Source organism: Scardinius erythrophthalmus (assembly GCF_964197995.2).
Source record: "Scardinius erythrophthalmus genome assembly, chromosome: 3".
In the NCBI taxonomy this organism is placed as follows: Eukaryota; Metazoa; Chordata; class Actinopteri; order Cypriniformes; family Leuciscidae; genus Scardinius; species Scardinius erythrophthalmus.
In genome coordinates, this window is record NC_138223.1 from 10,002,061 (window position 1) to 10,024,289 (window position 22,229).

General features: G+C 38.9%; 1 protein-coding gene across 1 annotated transcript; it reads left to right on the forward strand.

The window, feature by feature from the left end:
• Window positions 1–891: 891 nt before the first annotated feature.
• Window positions 892–20,464, forward strand: LOC308688924 (kinesin-like protein KIF19; the record flags this gene model as incomplete). Its single annotated transcript, XM_081362360.1, has 19 exons — window positions 892–933; window positions 2,387–2,467; window positions 4,534–4,644; window positions 7,418–7,505; window positions 7,636–7,772; window positions 7,885–8,010; window positions 10,307–10,399; window positions 10,503–10,604; window positions 10,920–11,072; window positions 11,486–11,608; window positions 13,804–13,960; window positions 15,812–15,974; window positions 17,001–17,178; window positions 17,381–17,651; window positions 17,796–17,917; window positions 18,385–18,756; window positions 19,679–19,850; window positions 20,080–20,187; window positions 20,304–20,464. 19 exons carry the CDS (start codon window positions 892–894, stop codon window positions 20,462–20,464), a joined length of 2,760 nt encoding a protein of 919 aa, XP_081218486.1.
• Between the last annotated feature and the right edge of the window lie 1,765 nt (window positions 20,465–22,229).

The following is a 22,229-nucleotide window of genomic DNA, read 5'->3' on the forward strand; positions in this document are numbered from 1 at the left end:
ATTTTATTTAATTTACTTGTTGTATTTTATTTGAATTTCCCATAAACTGAATTAGTTTTAAAGCCTCTATACAAACATACAAGATTGTGTATGTTTAGCCTACTACTCCTCTATAGTAAATGTGAACAACTTAATGTTTCTTCTGTGGTTTAATATTTTTAACTTTTTAAATCTATTTTTTATAATTTATTGCATTGACATTCATTCATGTCAGGCTCAGCGCTATGCCCATACCCCCATACCAATTTTTGCACATTAAATTGTTTTGTTGCAAGTGTCATTTGCAAATGCGAGAAAAGTAGCATGATAAAACTACAAAATATGATAAATATATTATTTGGTCTGACTCATTTATTTTAGGCACAAAAACTTGCCAAAGTAACCAAACTAGTGTGTACTAGTCTCCATAGCAACAGTAACCGTTTCTTGCGCCAGCACGCGCTGCGAGCGTCTTGACTGGTTTAAAGAGGCGCGCAAACACCTTTATCCCTCTTGTTAAATCCTTCACACACGTTTTCTCTTAAATATCAGCGTAAATATGAGGATAACTGTGGTTTGGACTGATGAAAATGTACTTTTAGCTGCACTTGAGAGCATGGGTTGACATAGTCCCAGCATGGTAGCAGCGAGTTGGGTTGTTTCACACCTCTAGGGGTTTCATCACCGTTAACAACCGTCCGCTGGTGAATCCAGGACCTCCGCAGGGGCCAGCCAGCAGCACAAGTCCGGTCTCAGAATGAGATTAGAAGATTAACTAGGCTAACCCGCAGTAAATCACCAGTATATTCTAGCGTAGCACTAGCTGAGGCGTATTTTGATATTGTCTGTAAAAAACAAAACAGGCTTTGATACAGCACAAGACTGGAGTAACGTTAAGTTGGGAATAAAAAGATGAAGGATTTGCCAGGAGAGTGGAAGGACCATCAGCTCACGGTAGGCTGTCGATCTTTTATTAAAGCACCACAGTTCATTCAACAGTAAGGTTGAACGCCTGTCACTTGCACCTGTCACGAATGTCCCGCAGGAAAATGTAACGTTACAGGCTACTAATAGAGATGCTGCATGATAATGTGTGTCTCCTGCGGGACAGGAGAGAATCATCTAGTGAGCAGAACGTGTCTCTTGTTGTGATAACAAATGATAACACTTATAATAACATTCGTTAGTATGTCACTACATGTGAGACTATGCAGCAGTTATCACGTTTTTAGTGAATATTATCAGTGTAGTAGAATGTTTTGATAGTCAGTCTTTGTATAGACATGCACATTAAAGTCGCTACAAAAAAAGTAATGTTATAAAAAGATGATACAAAAAGGTCAGAGTAGAGTTGTCAAAGCGAGGCTAGTTATTATTGGCAGATTTAGGAAAACAGAAATGGCCATCTTTCTCAACATAACAGTGTTTAAAATGTATTATATTTGGTAATAAACAATTATGAAATGCAAAATAATTAATGAAAACCACAAGTAAGATGCAACATGCATTATGCAGCCTACTATTCAAAGTGTGGTCAGTAAGATTTTTGTTTTATTTTTTTTGAAAGAAATTAATACTTTTGTTCAACAATGACACATTCAATTGATCAGATGTGACAGTAAATACATTTATAATGTTACAAAAGATTTCTGTTTCAGATAAATGTTCTTTTGAACTTTCCATTCAGACAATCCTTAAAAAAAAATGTATCACGGTTTCTACAGAAAGATTATGCTGCGCAACTGTTTTCAACATTGATAATAAAAAGAAATGTTTCTTGAGCTGCAAATCAGCATATTAGATTAATTTCTGAAGGATCATATGATATTGAAGACTGGAGTAATGATGCTAAAAATGCAGCTTGGCCATCACAGGAATAAATTACATTTTAAATTAATATTTTAATACATTTTTAAATTGTAATAATATTTTCACAATATTACTGATTTTACCTTTTTATCAAATAAAGGCAGCCTTGATGAGCATTAGAGACTTTTTTTTTTGCTATCAGAGGTTGTAATGAATTATAATATTTAAGAATATATAAACCACATGTGACAACTTGCACTGACCTGACATACCCTGAGAACAAATTTCGACCTTTTATTAAAAAAATGTTTATTATAGCCTACAGTTGACCCTCGTCACAATTTATAGTGTAGTGTGTCAAAACCCTTCAACACTAGATATAACACTATGAACACTTCCCCGTGTGACAACTAGCCCCATCCTCCAATAGTTCTTAACAGATCAGAACAGTTCATGTAGATTCAAATATGAATATTAAATTAATTCAAGTTGTTTTAATGATATGAACATACATTGTTAACGTCTTTTGCAGCTAATAGGATGAAGGCAGATTTATTTAAAGATAAGTTTTTAAATAAGTGATGTGTACTTATTCAAGGTTGCTCTGCGCATCCGGCCTCTGAACGATGCAGAGATTGAGGAGGGTGCAACCACAGTGGCGCACAAGATTGACAACCAGGTAGGCAAAAAACAACACGAAGGACCACCTGAGACACATGTCCAGCATTACTTATAATTCCTGTCTGAAATTGTTTAATCAAGTGACTTTTGACTTTAAACCTAATACATAGCCTTGTTACAATTAGCCACTGTATCCCCTATATGTTTTGTATACATTTTGAAAACATATGCATAATATTCACAACTCTTGATTAGGAGTCTGTTGCTGAATCTTTCATGATGAATGATGGTCTAAAGACCTAATCCTCCCTTTCGTCTGCAGTAAATCCTGTTTACAGTCAATAAATAAGGTTTACTGTCTACTTTGCTTATGCTTAATGTTTTAGGATTCTTAAAGGCAAAGAAACATGCAGCAGACATGTCTTTGTATGCATGATTATTAGGCAAGTCAATATTCTTAATCTCATTTTATATAATTTTTCAAGCACATTTTTCCAATTTCAGACCACTTCAATCTTAATAATTATTTATTATATTATATTAGCAGTGCACCTTATGTTTAGATGTATTTAATTATTAGTTATTTTTTACTACAGGTTATGAAAGAATGCAACATTCTAGAAGTTTGCGAAAAAACATGCTGAGAAGCAAAGCTGCAAATTAAGTGCAAAAGACTTGCAAAGAATTACAGTGAGCTTGAAGGCACCAGGAACTTTTTAGAATGCAATCAATGCATGCCACCGTTTTCCAGAAATGTCTACCTCAAGTAGGTGTCAGGTTCTCAGAGACTTCAGTCGCTTTTCCACCATTAGGAAGAACGGTTTTAAGAATGGCATGGAATGGTTCCAGTTATATTTCCACTTGAGATTGGTTTGGCAAGGCGCGATCACAAACCGCTCTCGGCTTGGAATTCTCCACACGGTTGGCAACAACTGACGCATTTGTATTACATTCCAAAGAGCTCTGTTATCAGCCCCGAAGTGGAAATTGAAACCATATCCATACCAGCTGGGCTGGATTTGCATGGACTGGAACGGTTAAGCAATGAGAACGGTTTGCCTGACGGTGGAAAATAGGCTTTGTTAAAGGTGCTCTAAGCGATAGTGGGTGACGTCACTTCTTGTTGACGTTTGAAGTATTGTCAAACAAACGGAGGCTAGCTCGACCCTCCCTCCTCCTCATCCCGTCCCCTCCACCTCCCTTCCGTGCTTCCTGAAACAGGCTTTTCCAATGTAAATTCGGGTCTTTGCGCGTTCCTTCTCCTTTTCCCTCTTTGCTATTTGTTCATTGGAACGTCGTCTCTTTGGCCGTGTGTCGGCCATATCAAAATTCTAGAGAATATAATTCCAACGTTTGTCGTTGTCTAGGACATCTCTCCTTTAGCTAACTTCCCTCTTCATGCTTCTCTCTCCTCCACTCCCCCCCCCCCCCCTTCATGTACACGTGCACTAACCCCCCAACCCCCACCCCCAAATCATTCTTGTCGGTTATTGGCTGGAACACTGTTTGTTATGTTTCGTGGTCCAGGCTGGGCCAGTTTGTTTTCGTTGCTGTTTGTGGAGCCTGGGCTGTCTACAGACACCGTGTTTTTTACAGTGTGTTCAGGGGACAGGCAGCTAGCGGATATTGAGGAGATGATGGCTGTATGTGACAAAAAATGTTTCGGCCTAAAAAACACGTGGCATCGCTTAGAGCAACTTTAAGGGAAGGAAGACTGAAACACAGCATCCATTTAATTAGAACCCAGTTCTTTCTATTAATCAAAGCATCCTCTATCCACAAAACAATTAAGTAGCACAACTGTTTTTAGCATTGTAAATAAATGTTACAGCTGAAGATTCAGCTTTTCCATGAAAAATTGTTGCAAAACAGTTATTTTAATTTGTAATACAATTTCACAATATTACTTTATGCAGAATCGGTGAGCATAAGAGTCTTCTTTCAAAAAATTAAAAAAATAATCTTACTGAGCCCAAACTTTTGAACGGTAGTGTACAGTATGTCACAGAGAGCATGGACATCAGTCTCAACATATTTCAGGTCATTTATTTTGCAGTGAGTAAATGTTTAAACATTGCCGAATTGATCTAAGAGTTCATTCTCATGTCTAATTACTTTCTTCAGATGGTGGTGTTGATGGACCCCTGTGAGGATGCTGACAATGTCCTGAGGGCCAACCGCTCACGTGAAAAAACATACATGTTTGATGTGGCATTTGATCATACTGCAACCCAGGTGTATAGTAGTGATGCTCTTCCACACAAAATATTTACTCTTTTTGTTGGTCATGGGATACTTGATCCTCATCCTTCATGTTCATTAAGATTTTAAGGTGCCATTCTTGAAAAAAGTAATTGGTTTTCAAAATAGTTTTGTGTTTAGGTAATTTAAGTTCCCTTTCGTCAGCAGGGAACTCCGACGCCTCGTCGGGGGAGTTCCCCTGACGAATTGGGATCACGCCAGGGATCCAACCACCTTCGAGAGAGTTAACAACGAGCCAATGAAAGAGAAACTGAATTGGCATGCAATATTTGCATTCCGCGGCCCGCCTACCAGCGCGGGTATAAAAGGCGGAAGTAAACATTGCGCAATGCTTATCGCCTCGGAGCCGAACAGATTGCTTTGTGCTGCTGTTTTCCGCCTGAGAAGTGAAGCTTTTTCAACGAGTCTCTTCGGGAAGAGTCCTCTCTGGTGCCGGTGTGACAGCCTCGTCAGTGACCGCCGCTTCTGCCAGCTGTGAAAAAAAAAAAAAAAAAAGCCGTTTTCACGGCTGGTATTTGAGTGCCCACACGGGCTTGCAGTTTCCCCGTGTGTGGCCGCGGTGGGTCCCTGAGTGCTTCGGCACTGAAAGAGAGGTTCTCTCTCTTTCCTAAAAGAGCTTTGGGCGACCTGCTTCTTTGTCTACGTGACAAAGATGTCATCTCGCCCGTGTGTTTCTGGATGCGGTAGACTTCTGTCTCAGGGTGATGGTCACAGACACTGCGTCTCGTGCTTGGGCTTAGCGCACGCAGAGGCAGCGTTTGTGAACGAGTCATGTTCTCATTGTGGGAACATGACTCTGGCGACGCTCCGCTCGAGACTTCGAATCCTTCAGCAGAAAGTTGCTGAGGGTGTCCCTTCAGTCTACACCCGATCTAGTTCGTCGGCTGGTTCAGTTCAGCAGGCGACTACTTCGGCTGTGGCTGTTGGTGAGCGTATGAGGGTTTCAGTGCGGACTACCTCGCCAGGTGAAAGATCCTCACGAGGCTCCCACTCCTCTGTAGCGCCGTTGCCATCGGTGCCCCCGTTGGAGCCGCTGGTGCCGCCCCGTGCGGTGCCGGTTGTTTCCTTCGGGGCGCCACCTGAAGATGCGATGTCTATCGCTGCATCGGAGGGAGAGCGGTCATCCTCAGGTGACGACTCGGCTCGACTGGCATTTTCGGTCGACGAATCGTGCCTAGAGTTCGGGCCTGGCCTTTCTCAGGTCATATTGAGACCCAGGCTCGGATATGTGCCCAAGGTTCCTACCACTCCCTTCGCGGACCAGGTAGTGAACCTGCAAGCGCTGCCCCAGGAGGAGGCAGACCCAGCCCTAGCTTTTCTCTGTCCCGTCCGGGCCCTCCGGGCTTATATAGACAGAACACAAAGCTTTAGGACCTCAGATCAGCTCTTTGTTTGTTACGGAGGCCAGCGGAAGGGGAAGGCTGTCTCCAAGCAGAGGTTAGCCCACTGGCTAGTGGATGCTATCACCAGGGCTTATGAGTCCCAGGGTGAGCCCTGCCCATCTAGGTTGCGGGCTCACTCCACTAGGAGTGTTGCCGCTTCCTGGGCTCTGGCACAAGGCGCCTCGCTAACAGACATTTGTAGAGCTGCGGGCTGGGCGACACCGAACACGTTCGCTAGGTTTTACAGCCTACGTGTGGAACCGGTTTCCTCCCGAGTACTCGCTACGGCCAGTAATTAGAGGGAATAGGTGTGTCGGCTTGCGACGCCATTCCGTGAGCGGATACGTGCGTCTTTGTGCTCCGTTGGTTACCCAACAAACGGCTAACCTCGTGAGTTCCTCCATCACCCCTCCGGTGCCAGGCGTTGCGGACCGCCCGGCACCAGGTCTGCTACCTTCAGTAAGGAGTTGCTAGTAGACTGGGTGTTCTTTCCAGTGGTCCCTGCGGCGACCCATTATTGCCACGTGCATTGCAGCCGTGTCTTCCCCTTGACAGACACATTCTGTCATCCCTGTTGAGTACGCTCCTCACTCCTCTGGACTGGGACTACCTTCAAGGGTTTCCATATGTTTCAATACCCTACGTGGTTAGTACATGTGTGTATTTGAGGGCCTTCCTCTAGGCTGCCTCAGCTTCCGCAGCGTTCCCCCCCCATTATATCCTTGGGGTCGGGCGCGCTTTCCCAGTGTTATCCAATATCCACTGATTGGGTCTTGCGGAACAGCAGTGTGATTCCCTAGCTAGCTCCCGCAAAATTTTCTGGAAACTGCTGCAGGGTAGCTTAGCTGGGCGCTGGAAGGGGCCAGCACTATGGCCTTTTGGTAGGGATCCCAATTCGTCAGGGGAACTCCCCCGACGAGGCGTCGGAGTTCCCTGCTGACGAAAGGGAACGTCTCGGTTACGTATGGTAACCCTCGTTCCCTGAGTCCAGGGAACGGAGACGCCTCGTCCCGTCGCCATGTTGCTGTACCTTCGCGGAGGACTGGACACTGTTCGGCTCCTCAGCGAAAAGCATTGCGCAATGTTTACTTCCGCCTTTTATACCCGCGCTGGTAGGCGGGCCGCGGAATGCAAATATTGCATGCCAATTCAGTTTCTCTTTCATTGGCTCGTTGTTAACTCTCTCGAAGGTGGTTGGATCCCTGGCGTGATCCCAATTCGTCAGGGGAACTCCCCCGACGAGGCGTCTCCGTTCCCTGGACTCAGGGAACGAGGGTTACCATACGTAACCGAGACGTTTTTGAAAGATACAGCATGATCACAGTTCCAGACCTCAATGTTACTTACTTTTTTCTTTACTTCAGGAGGATGTTTATGTGGCAACAACAAAAAATCTTATTGATGGTGTGATTGCTGGTTATAATGCCACCGTCTTTGCATATGGACCCACAGGTAATCTAGAATCTAGATTTTCTTTTTAGTGTTTGGATTTTTAAAAAGCACATACTTTATATTCTAATACCCTACAAAACTCCATTCACGTTTCCTGCAAACTTCTTGTAACAATCTATTGATTTTTTAGGAGCTGGAAAGACATACACTATGTTAGGCATAGATTCTGAGCCTGGCATTTACATCCGAACACTCAATGATCTCTTTACGGCCATTGAAGACAGCACAGAAGACTTGAATTGCTGTGTTTATATGTCATATATAGAGGTCAGTCTTATTGATTTGATGATATTATATCAATTTTGGTACTGTCCCTTTAGGACTTTATACAAATGCAGTGTGTCCTGAATGCACTAAACATTAATGAACTTCTTTGCAGATTTATAATGAGATGATCAGAGATCTGTTGAATCCATCTTCTGGATACCTTGAGCTGCGTGAGGACGCTAAAGGGAAAATAAAAATTGCAGGCATCACTGAATTCTCTACATGTAATGCTAAAGAGGTACTTTTTAATAGCTTAAAATACACTACCATTCGAAAGTCTGAAGTCTGTAAGATTTTATTATAATTTTCTTTAATAAATGAATACTTTTATTCAGCAAGTCTGCATTAAATTGTTCCAAAGTGACAGTAGAGGCATTTATAATGTTATGAAAAAAGATTTCTATTTCAAATAAATGCTATTCTTTTAATCTTTTATTCATGACAGAATTCTGGGGGAAAAGTTTCCACACAAAAAGTATTAAGCATGATAATAATAATAATAATAATAATAATAAGAAGAAGAAGAAATGTTTCCTGAGAACCAAATCAGCCTATTAGAATGATTTCTGAAGGATCATGTGACACTGAAGAAGTAATGATGCTGAAAATTCAGCTTTACAATCACAGGATTTTATTTTAAATTGTAACAATAGTTCACAATAAGACAATTTTTTATCAAATTAATGTAGCTTTGGTGAGCATAAGAGACTTTTCACAAACATTAAAAAATCTTACCAACCTAAAACTTCTGAAAATTAGTGTATGAAAAGTCTAGTTATTAGAAGTTACGTTGGTTTAGATAAAGTGAGCATGTCAATATAAGTGACATCCTGAAAGTGCCAGCAGCCATATCACCCTGTAGCCCAAGACTGGTTTCCCACTGAAGCTAAGCAGGGCTGAGCCTAGTCAGTACCTGGATGGGAGACCTCCTGGGAAAACTAGGTTGATGGAAAAAGTGTTAGTGAGGCACTCACCCTGTGGTCTGTGTGGGTCCTAATTGCCAATGAGATGTTAAACCGAGGTCCTGACTCTCTGTGGTCATTAAAAATCCCAGGATGTCCTTGGAAAAAAAGAGTAGGGGTTTAACCCCGGCATCCTGGCCAAATTTGCCCATTGGCTTCTTTCTATCATCATGGCCTCCAAATCATCCCCATATACTGATTTTGGCTTCATCACTGTCTTCTCTCCACCAATAAGCTGGTGTGTGGTGGGTGTTCTGGCACACTATGGCTGCCGTCGCATCATCCAGGTGGATGCTGCACATTGGTGGTGGTTAAGGAGATTCCCCCCTTCCATGTAAAGCACTCTGAGTGCCAAGAAACGTGCTATATAAATGTAATGAATTATTAATATTATTATTATTATTATTAGTGATGCACCGAAATGAAAATTCTGGGCCGAAACCGAAAATTTAGGATGCACTTGGCCGAAAAACCGAAACTGAAGCCGAAAATGGCTTCTTTTAAAAAACTTATACATTTTATATATATATATTTAAATTGCTTGAAATTAATGGATCTTAAATGAAAAATCACAATATAATAATCAAACTTTTATTAACAGTTACATAACAAAACATACAATATTTTAACAATAAATATAAATAATAATACCAAATAATATTATCCTTCAAGTTTTATGTTCCATTAAATAAAATAGTTTTTTAAAAGTTGAGCAAAAAAAAAAAATCCACAATTTTGGAGATTTTTGCAGAACAAATGTTACATATTGCAACGTTGGTGTCCTCACGTATAGGGCTGTCACTTTTGTGAAAAAAATCCTGTTCGATTTTTGAGACATAAGTGTTCATTGAATCGTTAGTAAATTGCCTAGGCTATATTTGGCGTTGATGCGTTTTCAACATAGGTAAATCCACGGACAACTAAACAGGCATTAGGACGAACGTAAAGACAGTGCTTGAGACGCACACAAGTCAGCAATGTGGACTGCCATAACATCAATGAAAAACATTACTGAAGGCTACATTTATTATGCGCTATATAATACATAAATAGGCTATTTTGTGAGTGTGTGTGTGTGTGTGTGTGTGTGTGTGTGTGTGTGTGTGTGTGTGTGTGTGTGTGTCAGAACCTGCAGTTGCTGTGTGACGTGCGTTCGCTGCGGGCGTATCGTGACGAGCTGGACGCGCTCCGAGAGAAGGCCGTTCCCTATTTTCGTTTTCGAAACATGTGTTGGTTGGTCCGATCGCTTGTGCAATAAGTGACAGCCCTCTGACATGCTTAATCTTTGATAGGCAGACGCGTGATAACAGCTCGACCATGAGTGAAACCTAAGCGCTTGCGCACGGATGGGAGGGGCGGGTGGTATTCACTTTCGGTTTACGTTTTCGGCAGTTTTTTTTATTTCGGCCCGAAACCGATAATGGCATTTTCGGCCGAAAATTTCGGCGACCGAAATTTCGGTGCACCCCTAATTATTATTATTAATTTCCCATGATTGGCCTGTCTACACCTTATAGTGTCTCCAGTAAAGGATGATGTCCTTCTGAACCTGGTGTTTGCTTGTGATTTTAGATAATGGCTCTTTTGACCAAAGGGAATAAACTGAGGACCCAGGAGTCGACAGCTGCTAACAAGACGTCATCTCGCTCTCATGCTATACTTCAGGCAAGCCTAAAACAGAGACACACACACACACAATAATCATGTGCATGACCTCAAATTGGCACTGTAGTTTGAGTGTGCGCCTCCTGCTTTGTCTACTCCACAGGTGGCAGTCAAGCAAAAGAGTCGCGTAAAGGATATCAACGAGGAGGTCAGGGTGGGAAAGCTATTCATGGTAGACTTGGCAGGAACTGAGCGAGCATCACAGGTACATGCTGTGTGTGTAGATGTGTTGAAGTGGAAACGCAAGCTTTTAAATTCCTCATGGATGCCAGATTTTATAGTCCAGTGCCCTCTCTCATCTTTCATCTAAATAAATATTTAAGTTCTTCTATCCTTCATTATTCATATGCAAATAATGTGAGACTGATTAAAGAATTTGAGCATGTCACATTTCATATGGCAGCCAAAACATCACAAACATCCTTCGTTAAATTCAAACATTCTTAGACAATTTCTTTGTCTATGAACACCAACAGACAGCCATTTGTCCTGTTCTGAAGCACATATTCTCTTCTCTCAGACTCAAAACAGAGGAAAGAGAATGAAAGAAGGAGCACATATAAACCGTTCCCTTTTAGCACTGGCCAACTGCATCAATGCCTTGAGTGAGAAGGGTGGGAAAGGTGCTCAGTTTGTCAACTACAGAGACAGCAAACTCACTCGACTTCTTAAGGTGAGAAAAACCAGCCTGGCTACAACAAGTTTAATTAATCTCCTCATTCAAATAGACTTTGTAAGCCTACTGTAAAAAACAGGCTATAGTATATTTTATATAGCATTATATATATATATATACACACACAAAGTTCTGTCATAAAACTCTAGATGGCGCAGACTTATATGTCCTAACTCAACAAACACTCAGAGAGTTGTCAAGACGACTAGATATAAATAATATATCATACGATTTCTGTATTTCTGCATTGAAAATCCAGATGAACTACTACATTTACCAAAATGTGAAGTGTACAACCAGAGCACACTGCATGGAATACTGTATCCCACAATGTTCACAAATGCCTTAATCATTGAAAGTCTTGGTTTGCACAGTTGTCACATAGTTGCAAATTTTGATGTGGATTTCAGGATGCTTTAGGAGGAAACAGTCGCACAGTCATGATTACCCATATTAGTCCTGCCAGCTCCAACTTTGAGGAGTCAAGAAACACACTGGTTTATGCCGACAAAGCCAAAAATATACGAAACAAGGTAAACACAATTAATTGTATTTGTTTAGAAAGTCTGCATCAACCACAACTGTTGATGTTAATATTTTAAAGGGATAGTTCACTTTAAAATTAATTTTTTATATGTTTTAGCTTACCTCAAGGGCATCCAAGATGTAGGTGTCTTTGTTTCCGCAGTAGTTTCAATTTTGATATTTTTAGGTCAAACCGTTCTTGTCTGTCAGTCATATAATGCAGGTCGATGGTCACTGGCTCAAAACACAAGCACAGAGTCCAAATTAAAACAATTCCCCATCGTCCAAATGAAACAATTCCCCATCATAAGTACACATTGATGGCCTAAGACACGAAACGAGCGGTTTGTGTGAGAAAACGAACAGTATTTATATCGTTGTTATCTCTTGAACACAGCACACGTCCAAATGATCTGACGGCGCGGGCGGGTATAGATATATACATAGATTTCGCCTTGGCTAATGCAGTTCATTGGAACGAAACCGTAGCCAAGGCGACATCTATGTATATATCTATACCCGCCCGCGCCGTCAGATCATTTGGACGTGTGCTGTTTTCAAGAGATAACAACGATATAAATACTGTTCGTTTTCTCACACAAACCGCTCGTTTCGTGTCTTAGGCCATCAATGTGTACTTATGATGGGGAATTGTTTCATTTGGACGATGGGGAATTGTTTTAATTTGGACTCTGTGCTTGTGTTTTGATACAGTGACCATCGACCTGCATTATATGACTGACAGACAAGAACGGTTTGACCTAAAAATATCAAAATTTAAACTACTGCGAAAACAAAGACACCTACATCTTGAAAGCCCTTGAGGTAAGCTAGAACATATCAAAAATTAATTTCAAAGTGAACTATCCCTTTAAAATAACCATTGAATAAATATTACACAAACAGAATTAAGTATTAAACTGTATTAACTCTTTCCCCGCCAGCGGGGAAAAAAAAGAAAAAGTTGGAAGCCAGCGCCAATTTTTTTTATCATTTTCACAAAAGTTTCATAGCCCCCAGAATATTTTATTGTATGAATGTCTGAACATGCAAAATATCAAAAGAAAGAACAGACTCTCTGCTCCATTTTATTCTAGCTTCATGCATTCTTTTTTTATTAGCCCAACACTTGAATGTGAGCAAGTAAAAAGCTGAGAAAATCGCGTTTTTGTCAAACACTATGTCTGGATCGGATTCAGAACTATGATCAAAACATAGATGTTGAGTAGATCATAAAACATAGAACATGGAGTAGATCGAGTCCATAAACACCATCAAAGCTTGCACAGTCCTACCTCGCCCCGGGGTCAACATTTCATTCAGTAACATTAAGCAGTTTTGATTTATATGCAGTTTATTGTTGATGAATTTGTTATTTTACATATGCATCTGCTTACATATTATATTGCTTGTTTCTGTTTCTTCTTCGCCTGTGTTTTGATCAGGAGATTCAGTACCCTTTCAGAATATGTGCAATAGCGCCCCCCTACTGTATAACTGCGAGAAAACGGAAACACTGAAATTTCCGTCAATGACAGGGAAGCGTTGTCTCACAAATGACGGAAATTTCGGTCAATGGCGGGGAAAGAGTTAAGTTTACAGTACACTACCATTCAAATGTTTTGGGTCACAGAGATTTTTTAAAAGTTTTTAAATAAAGTCTGCTCATCAAGTCTGCATTTAATATATTGTAAAATATTATTACAATTAAAAAAATGTTTTAATATATTTTAAAATGTCATTTATTCATGTGATATTTTTGTGTAAACTGTGATTACATTTTAAAATGTAAAAACTTTTACTGTCACTTTTAAACAATTTAATCCTTCCCTGCTGAATAAAAGTACACATTTCTTTAAAAAAATACCATAAGGAGGCAGCCTCTCGCAATGCAAAGTCAACGGAGACGGATTGTCCCCCCCCCCAACCCCCCCCCCCCCCCCTGTGGGCATGGTCTTCAGATTATGATGCGTTACGCTCTGTCTCTATGCTTTAAGAATGTTTCCCCTTTAAGAATGTTAGTTGCCTGCGGTTTGTGTTTCCCCTTTAACAGATTTGACGTTTTTCTTTTGAGTGTGTTGGGATTAGTAAAAGCATTGGCCAGTTCACACAAACACCTACACTTCCATAAATATTATGGATGTTAATTATATATTCTCTTAATGTTCGGTGTCTGATTGCCCAATTGTTTAAATTCTTCTAGGTGAAGCGTAATTTGATGAATGTTTCATATCACCTTGCCCAATACACCAGTATTATTGCTGATCTGCGGAGTGAAATTGACCGACTTCGTGCAAAGATTGACCAACAGAGTCAAGAGCAACAAAAAGGAGAGAAAGCAGGCATTTATGACATTCAAGGTGTGTTCAATTTTGTGTTTGTATTTGGGTACAGTAGCTGACAATTAATATTGAAATAGGGCTGCACGATTTGGGGAAAATGTCATATTGCGATAATTAAGGGTCAATATTGCGATTACGATTGCGAGATGCGATATAATAAACAAATGGTTTCATGAGTCAACTTGCTTGGTTCTCAAGGAAAATAAATGCACACACAGATTAGTGATAATCAGCCTAAAGAAAAAAGTTCTTTAGTCAAGAGCAGTGAGTGTTTTTCTCTGTTCCCTTTGTTCTTTTATTAACTTTAGCGACAGATTTTTATTTTATTTTTTTGCATTTTAACAAGAACAAAACATAATTTACATACAAGAGTACATATAACCATACATGTCAGGTTAAAGAAAAAATAATAATAATAAAAAAAGAAATTGAAAAAAAAAGAAAAAATAATAACTTTAGCGACAGATGTAATTAGTGGCTACTGTACTGTCCCTTTAAGACCAGTCATAAGTTCCCGAGTCATCACAACTCTTCATGTTCATCATAAGACTACTCTTATGTTATGAAGACACTCGACAAAAAGACATTTTGGCATAATTGTGTGTGTTATTGTTCGTTCAAGCTCGAAAGAGAACTGTATTCTGTTATGCTGTTTTGTGCGCATGCACGATATTAGCGCGAGTCTTTCTGTCTGTCACAGTCAGGACATTCACAGGCAGCGCGTTCATTTTGGCATACATGTGTGTTGTTCGTTCTACCGCTAAAGAGAACTTGATACTGGCGCACGTCTATCTGTGTGTGTGTGTGTGTGTGTGTGTGTGTGTGTGTGTGTGTGTGTGTGTGTGTGTGTGTGTGTGTGTGTGTGTCAGGAGGACATTCACAGGCGGCTCGTTCTTTTATGTCTTATCGCGCATGAATGGTTTAAAAGCATTTGCATTAATAAGTGCGTTAACAGCTCTAATTTGTTTATTTAATATAAAATCGCAGCATTTTGCGTCATATAATCGCGTAGGCTTGACATCGCGATTGCGATACGATTAATCGTGCAGCACTATATTGAAATAATACATTTTAAAGGTACACTATGTAACTTTTTTTGGTCAAAATTAACAAAATTTAAACGAGAACATGTCAGAGCTCGTAATAAAACAAGAATCAACATTTGCTTGGCTGTCGGAGATGTCGAGAACTGAGGGATTTGAAATGTTGTAAAAGTGACGTGGAGATGGTGTTTTTATTACTCAACAGGTTAGTACAAAGTTTTATTAAACAGTTAAATTGCCACATGTAGAGTTCATTGCAAAGCACTATCTACTGTGAAGGGTCATTTCATTATGGGTTGTTCATTGTGCTGGAATTTATTTTCAAGGAAGTAGCTACCATGTCTATTAACGGGTATGGTAGCTACAGTTAATCTTCAGTCAGTCAGTTTGAGATCCTTTCTATCTAAACTGGTTGTGTCTCTTAAGCCTAGTAGAGAATGTTTTATGAGCAGTACGATAATCTCTCTCTCTTTTTTTAGTTATGAGAAAGAACCATATTCATCCGCACAGTCACGCAGAGCCAAAGCACAACCAAAACAATGTTCTTCCACAAAATGCATGCAGTTTTGTTTTTTAACCGGTAGAGGTCCAAAAGTTACATAGTGTATCTTTGGGATATTAGACTTAAAAATGTACACACTTTACAAGTTACAGACCAGTGTTTAATACTTATTCTTCTGTTCAAATCCCTAAAGTATGCAAGTGTGAGCAATACTATGAGATCTTGCCATGTTAGAACATCAATGAGGACATTCTTTCTTGAAATAGCAGTAAAAGGGTCATTTTTATGATTGCCAACTGATTTCTCTGAATGGGCTTTTCTTAGCTGAGGTGCAAGAGTACAGTCATGGTGAGATGGCTTTACTGCAGGAGCAGCTCTTGTCTGCCTTCAGGGAGCAGATGGAGATCAGACGCAGCTTGATGGAGCTGGAGAACTGCACTATGGAACTCCATATAGACACATCCAGACATCTGCTCACCATCTCAGAGTAAACACAAACTTACACACATAAACAGTTAGACTGATCAGCAAGTTTACAATTAGGGGCAAGGTTATTATAGTTATCTAAAACTAAAACAATAAAAATGATTAAACGTTAGTCAACTTGAAATCAAAATTGACTACTTATTTTTTATGGATTATTGCCGTTTTTATTATAAATTATCTGTGCACATCTTTTTTTTTATTATTCATGTGTCTTCATAATCTTTAATCAAAATAGCTTCGCCTCCCTCTTGCAGCAACATCTCTTCTCTTCTCTTCTCTGATGACGTATTTACAACCTGTCACTCACATGACATCACAGCAATAATAAACCACTACAACCCAATCAATTCCTGATGGAAAACATCAAGTCCCGCCCTACATTTTTTCTTGATCGAAAAGTCAGTTATAAGTCACCATAGGAAAAAAAGGATGATTGCAACTTTCGTTTCATGCTAACTTAAATATAAAAAACGTAAACATTTCTTATTTTTGTAGAAACCGTACAGACAATTTTTTTTTAATAATAATAATAATGACAAACACAAAATTACAAAAACATATATTTTTGATAAATATAAAAAAAATATATAAATTAAAACTATAATAGTATCTCAAAGATATTAAAACAACAATGATTAGGGTTTAATATTAATTTGAATTTAATTATAAAGTTTAATAACAGTTTAACAATAATTCAAAGTTGAATCACTTTAAAATATTATTGTATCTATTTAATTACTTCCCCATATTTTTAAGAGTGTTGCAATGGTAAATTTGACAGTGTCTATTTTGGGCTTGTCCTCCAAATATGTCATTACCACCTTACATCATTGCCATCTCACACATAGTTTAAAATCTACACCATCGCATATTATACCAAAATCCAAAAGATAAATGTTTTGAAAGTTAAATGTTTATTTTAGTTTAAGTAGTAAAAAATATTCCTGAATACATCATTTAGTATTACATCTTATTCTTATCATTTTCATCTCACATCCACCCTCTTTCTCTTTTCTTCATCTGGTAGTTGGGAGCGTGATCGAGCACGTGCCCGGCGAGGGAGAGACGAGGTGACCGAAGAGAAAAGAGAGAGAGATAATGAGGAAGAGCAAGAGAGTGGGCTAGAGGAGCCACAGTATGTTACATCAGCTCGAGAGGAGATCGGCCCCCTACTGGCTGAACAGAGAAAAACAATGGAGCTGAAAGTAAGCAAGTTTAATTAAGACTCATTTTGAGCCATAAAAGCAAATGGACATCTGACATGTAAAGCAGTGACTGCAGTGTAATCCTTTTTAATGTTTATACATGCTGTTTTATGACCTAAGCTTAATTAGGAGGCATTTTAAAATATTTGTATTTTTGTTTGCAAAAATTTTTTCCCTATTGCTTTCCACTCTTGTTTTTCAGCGTGAACTGGAGGAAAAATTATTGCACATGAAACTGAAGTCATCAAAGATTGAGGAGTTGCTCCCTAAACGCATAAGTAACAGTGAGCAGAGAGACATTCTGACACTCCTTTGTAAAGTCCATGAGCTGGAGCTTGAAAAAACTGAAATCCAGTCAGCTGTTCTCTGTAAAGAAAACGTTCTCCGAACAAAAGACTTCATCATTCAGCGGCACGAGCAGCAGCGGACACTCTGTGATGACATCATACACCAGCAAAAGGCTCTGATTGAAGGTGTGGGTCATTGATGTCTTTAAAAAGTTAAATTTGTAAAACTTTATTTAAAATTTTAAACCTTTATTTGCTAAATAAACATTAGGAAATTTCAGATATAAATATATATTATCTGATGTATTTATTTATTAATCCTCTCCACAGATCAAGGACTCTGTGTCCCTGAAGAGTTACAAGAGCTTTATTCACTATACTTTGGTGAATTAAGTGATGCAAGCGTGGACCAGATTTTCAACCTTCACAGTTTCGTCACAAACCCCAGAGCAGTAAGCAACACTCAATTTTTGTTCTGTTTGATCTCTTCCTTTCTTTCTCCTTTTCTTGTCCCTTTTCATTCAGTTCAACAGTCTCTTTTGATTTTTAAATATACACTACCTCTACCTCTATACCCTCCACTTATCTTCAAGCCCAACTCTTGTGATGAAGGTAAATTCATAGACACTGAACCATCCTGACTGTCAGGCTCATCCTTTAATTTGTGTAAATAAACAACTTTACATCAGAAACACTTTTAACTATCAGAATGAGAATATTCAGTAAATTAAATCAAACAGGTCAACATGAACTCAACTTGATGTACCTATATTATTCCCAAATCTTACTTTACTCTGAAATTAGTCTACAATTGATTTGACAAAGCATGTTGATTGATAGTGATGTGTTCACGTTTTGCATTTGTGCGTCATAAGTCAGTTTTGTGAAGATTGTAATGCGGCTGAATGTCTTTGAGCAGGCTTGTGCTGTTAAGAATTCGACTCCTGAATGTCCTACTGAAGCTGTGAGTCCAGACACTCTGAGGGAAATTGTCAGTGACACCAAGAGCATCTCAGTCATTGCTGCAAAACGCCGCTCAAACCTTCGAGTAAAGGAGTCCAATTCCAGGGTGGCTGGTGTGAATTTGGCCGCAGGACTCAAGTCTTCGGTGAGCATGGACAGTTTAGTTTCTACTTTGGCAGATGAGTCCGCAGAGGTCAAAAGAAACCCCCCAAGACATAGAGGCAGTTCCCAATCGAAGCAGGACTCTAAGAGAACAGAAGGCAGAATGGAGCTGCCTGAGAAACAACAGCGCAAGAAGCGGTCCAGATCTTTTGAAGCAAGCAAAAGGGTATGAGCACATCTGTTGTTTCAGTGAGTTTCGGTTAGGCTAAATATGTACACTACTGTTCAAAGGTTTGGGGTCAGTAAGATATTGTGTTTGTTTTTTTTTGTTTGTTTTTTTGTTTTTTAAACTTTTATTCAGCAAGGATACATCAAATTGATCAAAAGTGGCAATAAAGACTTTTATAATATAATTACTAAAGATTTCTGTTCTTTTGAACTTTCTATTTATCAAAGAGACTTTGGAAAAAATATATCATGGTTTCCACAAAAATATGGAGCAGCACAACTGTTTTCAGCATTGATAATAATAAGAAATGTTTCTTGAGCACCAAATCAGCATATTAGAATGATTCATGAAGGATCATGTGTCACTGAAGACTGGAGTAATGGTGCTGAAAATCCAGCTTTGCCATCAAAGGAATAAATTACATTTTGCACATGATTACACATCAAATAAGTGCAGCCTCTGTGAGTATAAGAGACTTCTTTCAAAAACATCTTACTGACCCTAAACGTTTTAACGGTAGTGTAATATATGGGGTATGTAAAAAAATATTTTTAAATAGTGCAGGTTTCAAATTTGGCATTTTATGATTTGTATTACTTCACTGTATAGTCATTAGCTGTCTTTACATCATTGTGATGTGAGGTAAATTATTGCATTTATTACATGTTTCTTTCTTGTTCTTTGTCTAAATATCACATACATTTTTCATCATGTCAGACAAACTATCTTTTAACTAACTTATCTCAAACTGTACTTTTACAGTGTGCTTTTGCTTTTTATTTTAATTGGTACGCATAGCAAGTGATAACCTAATAATTACATTAAAAAAATGGGTTTCTATGTAAATAGATGCAAAAACTGTCAATTTCAGGGGGCACTCTGAAAGGAGGTGCCTTAATTTGATCTGTTTTTATCACAGCATGTACAAAAACCAAGACAAACCCCTTCCAGATATCCAGCTTTGGAGAGCATCTCCGACAACCGCCTTGTGCAACCAGCATTAAACATGACCCAGCAACTCAACAGTGGTGCTGGAAACCCTGCGACACCCCCAGTAGCTAAAATGAAGAACAACGTCTCTCACTTTACAGGTACAGAACTACAGCTACTTGTTTTTTCAAACTCAAGCAAAATTGAGATTCAGGCTAGCGTTTGGATCTCTGTTAGAAAATGCAGACCATAAAGTGATTTCATTAAGGTTTTTCTGGATTTTTAATTTGGGTACCAAAATCAGCTTGTTGCTCTCGTGCCGCAGACGTGCGATGTGTGAAACAGGCCTAAAAATGAACAAATTTTGATATTTTGTCAATTTGAATTTAGGAGAAGTGCAGCTTCAGAAGTTAGAGATCAGGGGAACACCACCCAGCACCATCCATCAAAAACACTCCAATGTCAAACGAGGGCAGGCAATCTACAAACAACAGCGAGGTGAGATTTTTTTTCTTGCTACTCAACAAAATGTTTCCTTTGTTTTTAATTGTGAAATGAAGTTGGCAGGCTGTGATTGTTTTGTAGTCCAATCTAAGTTAATAAAAATGTTTTAGGCCCAGGAGATGTTTCGTACCCCAGCAATCTCCTACAGCAACCAGGCAATTACAAGAAGTCCACTAATGAAAATCCTAGACAAAAAGGAATGGCCGATGTCAACAGAATGAATGAAGCACGGCAAAAAAACAAACATACTGTAAAAAGGTCATATGTTTGAGTTTCTGGTTCTTAAACAAGAGAAGGTTTTATTTATTTATTTTTGCACTAAAATGTACAGCTGAGACTATGTTGCGAATTGATGTTATTTTCATTTTATTATAGCATTTCTCAGATATGTATTGAAAATCTTATAATTCGAAAAAACACTTTTTGAGATATTAAATAGAGATTTTATATACGGTTTACAGAACACATACTAATTTTTTGATCAATCACATTCAAAGCTAATTTATTTGGAGAAAATCTTAGAAATAAAAAAATGTAAATAAAGCATGATTCAGAATGGCTTATTTTTTCTCTGTATTGAGTAAGCTGCTAAAACAAAATAAATTATTGTGATTGATTGTTTTATAATAAAAATTTAATTATATAAAAATTTGTGTGAAAGCCTATATTTGTTTCTCCAGTGAGGATTATCCCTGTAATAACTACCACAACCATGGAATATTATCACATAGAATATGCACAATATGCACATAGAATACAAATGGAATGAATTTAGACACAAAGTAAATAAATGTTCATCACCGGTAACATGTTGGTGTTGTTCTACCTTGTCACTTGAACGTATAGCATGCTATAGTTCAAAATTCAAAAACTGAATGTTAACATTTTCAAAATTGTTAAGAGCACTTAAAACACATAAGATGACATTAACATCAAGATGACATCAAGAAATGAAAGGTTAAAAATCACTCAGAATATAAATAACATGAATTATGAAAATAAATGAAAGTGTAAATAAAAGAAAATTAAATGGGAATGAATATAGATTTTAAAATGTGAAGTAATAAATCAATCATTTGTAACAATCAAGCAGGGCCGGCGCTCCGCACACGCACATCACGCACTGCGCGTAGGGCACCAAGTGCTTGGGGGGGCACCAAAAAATCTGGGTCGTGAAAAAAAAGAAGCGTTTTTTTTTTTTTTTTTGGTGGTGATTTTCGTTTTTTTGCAGAATCTGTTAGTTTTACAAGCCTCTGTATGTTTGAGATAGCAGTATTGGTATATTTAAAAGCGTACATTTTGATTTTGAAATCGGCTTGTTTTTCGGAGATTCTAGCACGCAGTAGGGGCGTGTCATTGTCGGTGTGTATTTCCACTGAATAAGCCGGCGTGGCTACTTATTATGCAGCGCTCTGGCCGGCTCTATCTGATTTCAAAATTCAATGACGATGGACGCAAATAACATTACGATGTCCAGCAATCGATTTAAATAGTAGGTTACATGGGGTTTAATTTGTCGTTTAATGAGATGTAGCCTAATACATGTTGTCAGTCACAATATATAGATCCGCCATCAACATTAACGTGTATCTCAATGGTCCAGTGGTAGAGCTTTCGCCAGCCGTGTCAGAGGGTGTGGGTTCAAATCCGCTCTTGTATAGGTTTTTTTTTTCTCGTATAGTTTTTTTTTCTCTCATCAAAACGATTAGGCTATATTCGCAAGTTGTTTTCACTCGACGCGCGCTTCAATCCGTTGCGTTGCGATTGAAGCGCGCGTCGAGTGAAAACAGTGCGGTGTGTGCGCGAGCCACGCGAGAAAACTCTGTATCCATAGTGCCACTGATCGCGGCGGCAACGAGCACTTGATTTAAAAAAACACATTTCAGCGCTAGTATCTTATTTAAAAAACGAACGAAATGAATGCTCTGTCAGTTAACTGGAGATTTATTTATTTGTAGAATTGGTCCATTCGTGTCGCGAGGGGGAGGGAGGGGGGTACCACCAAGCATTTGTGCCTAGGGCACCCAAATGGCTAG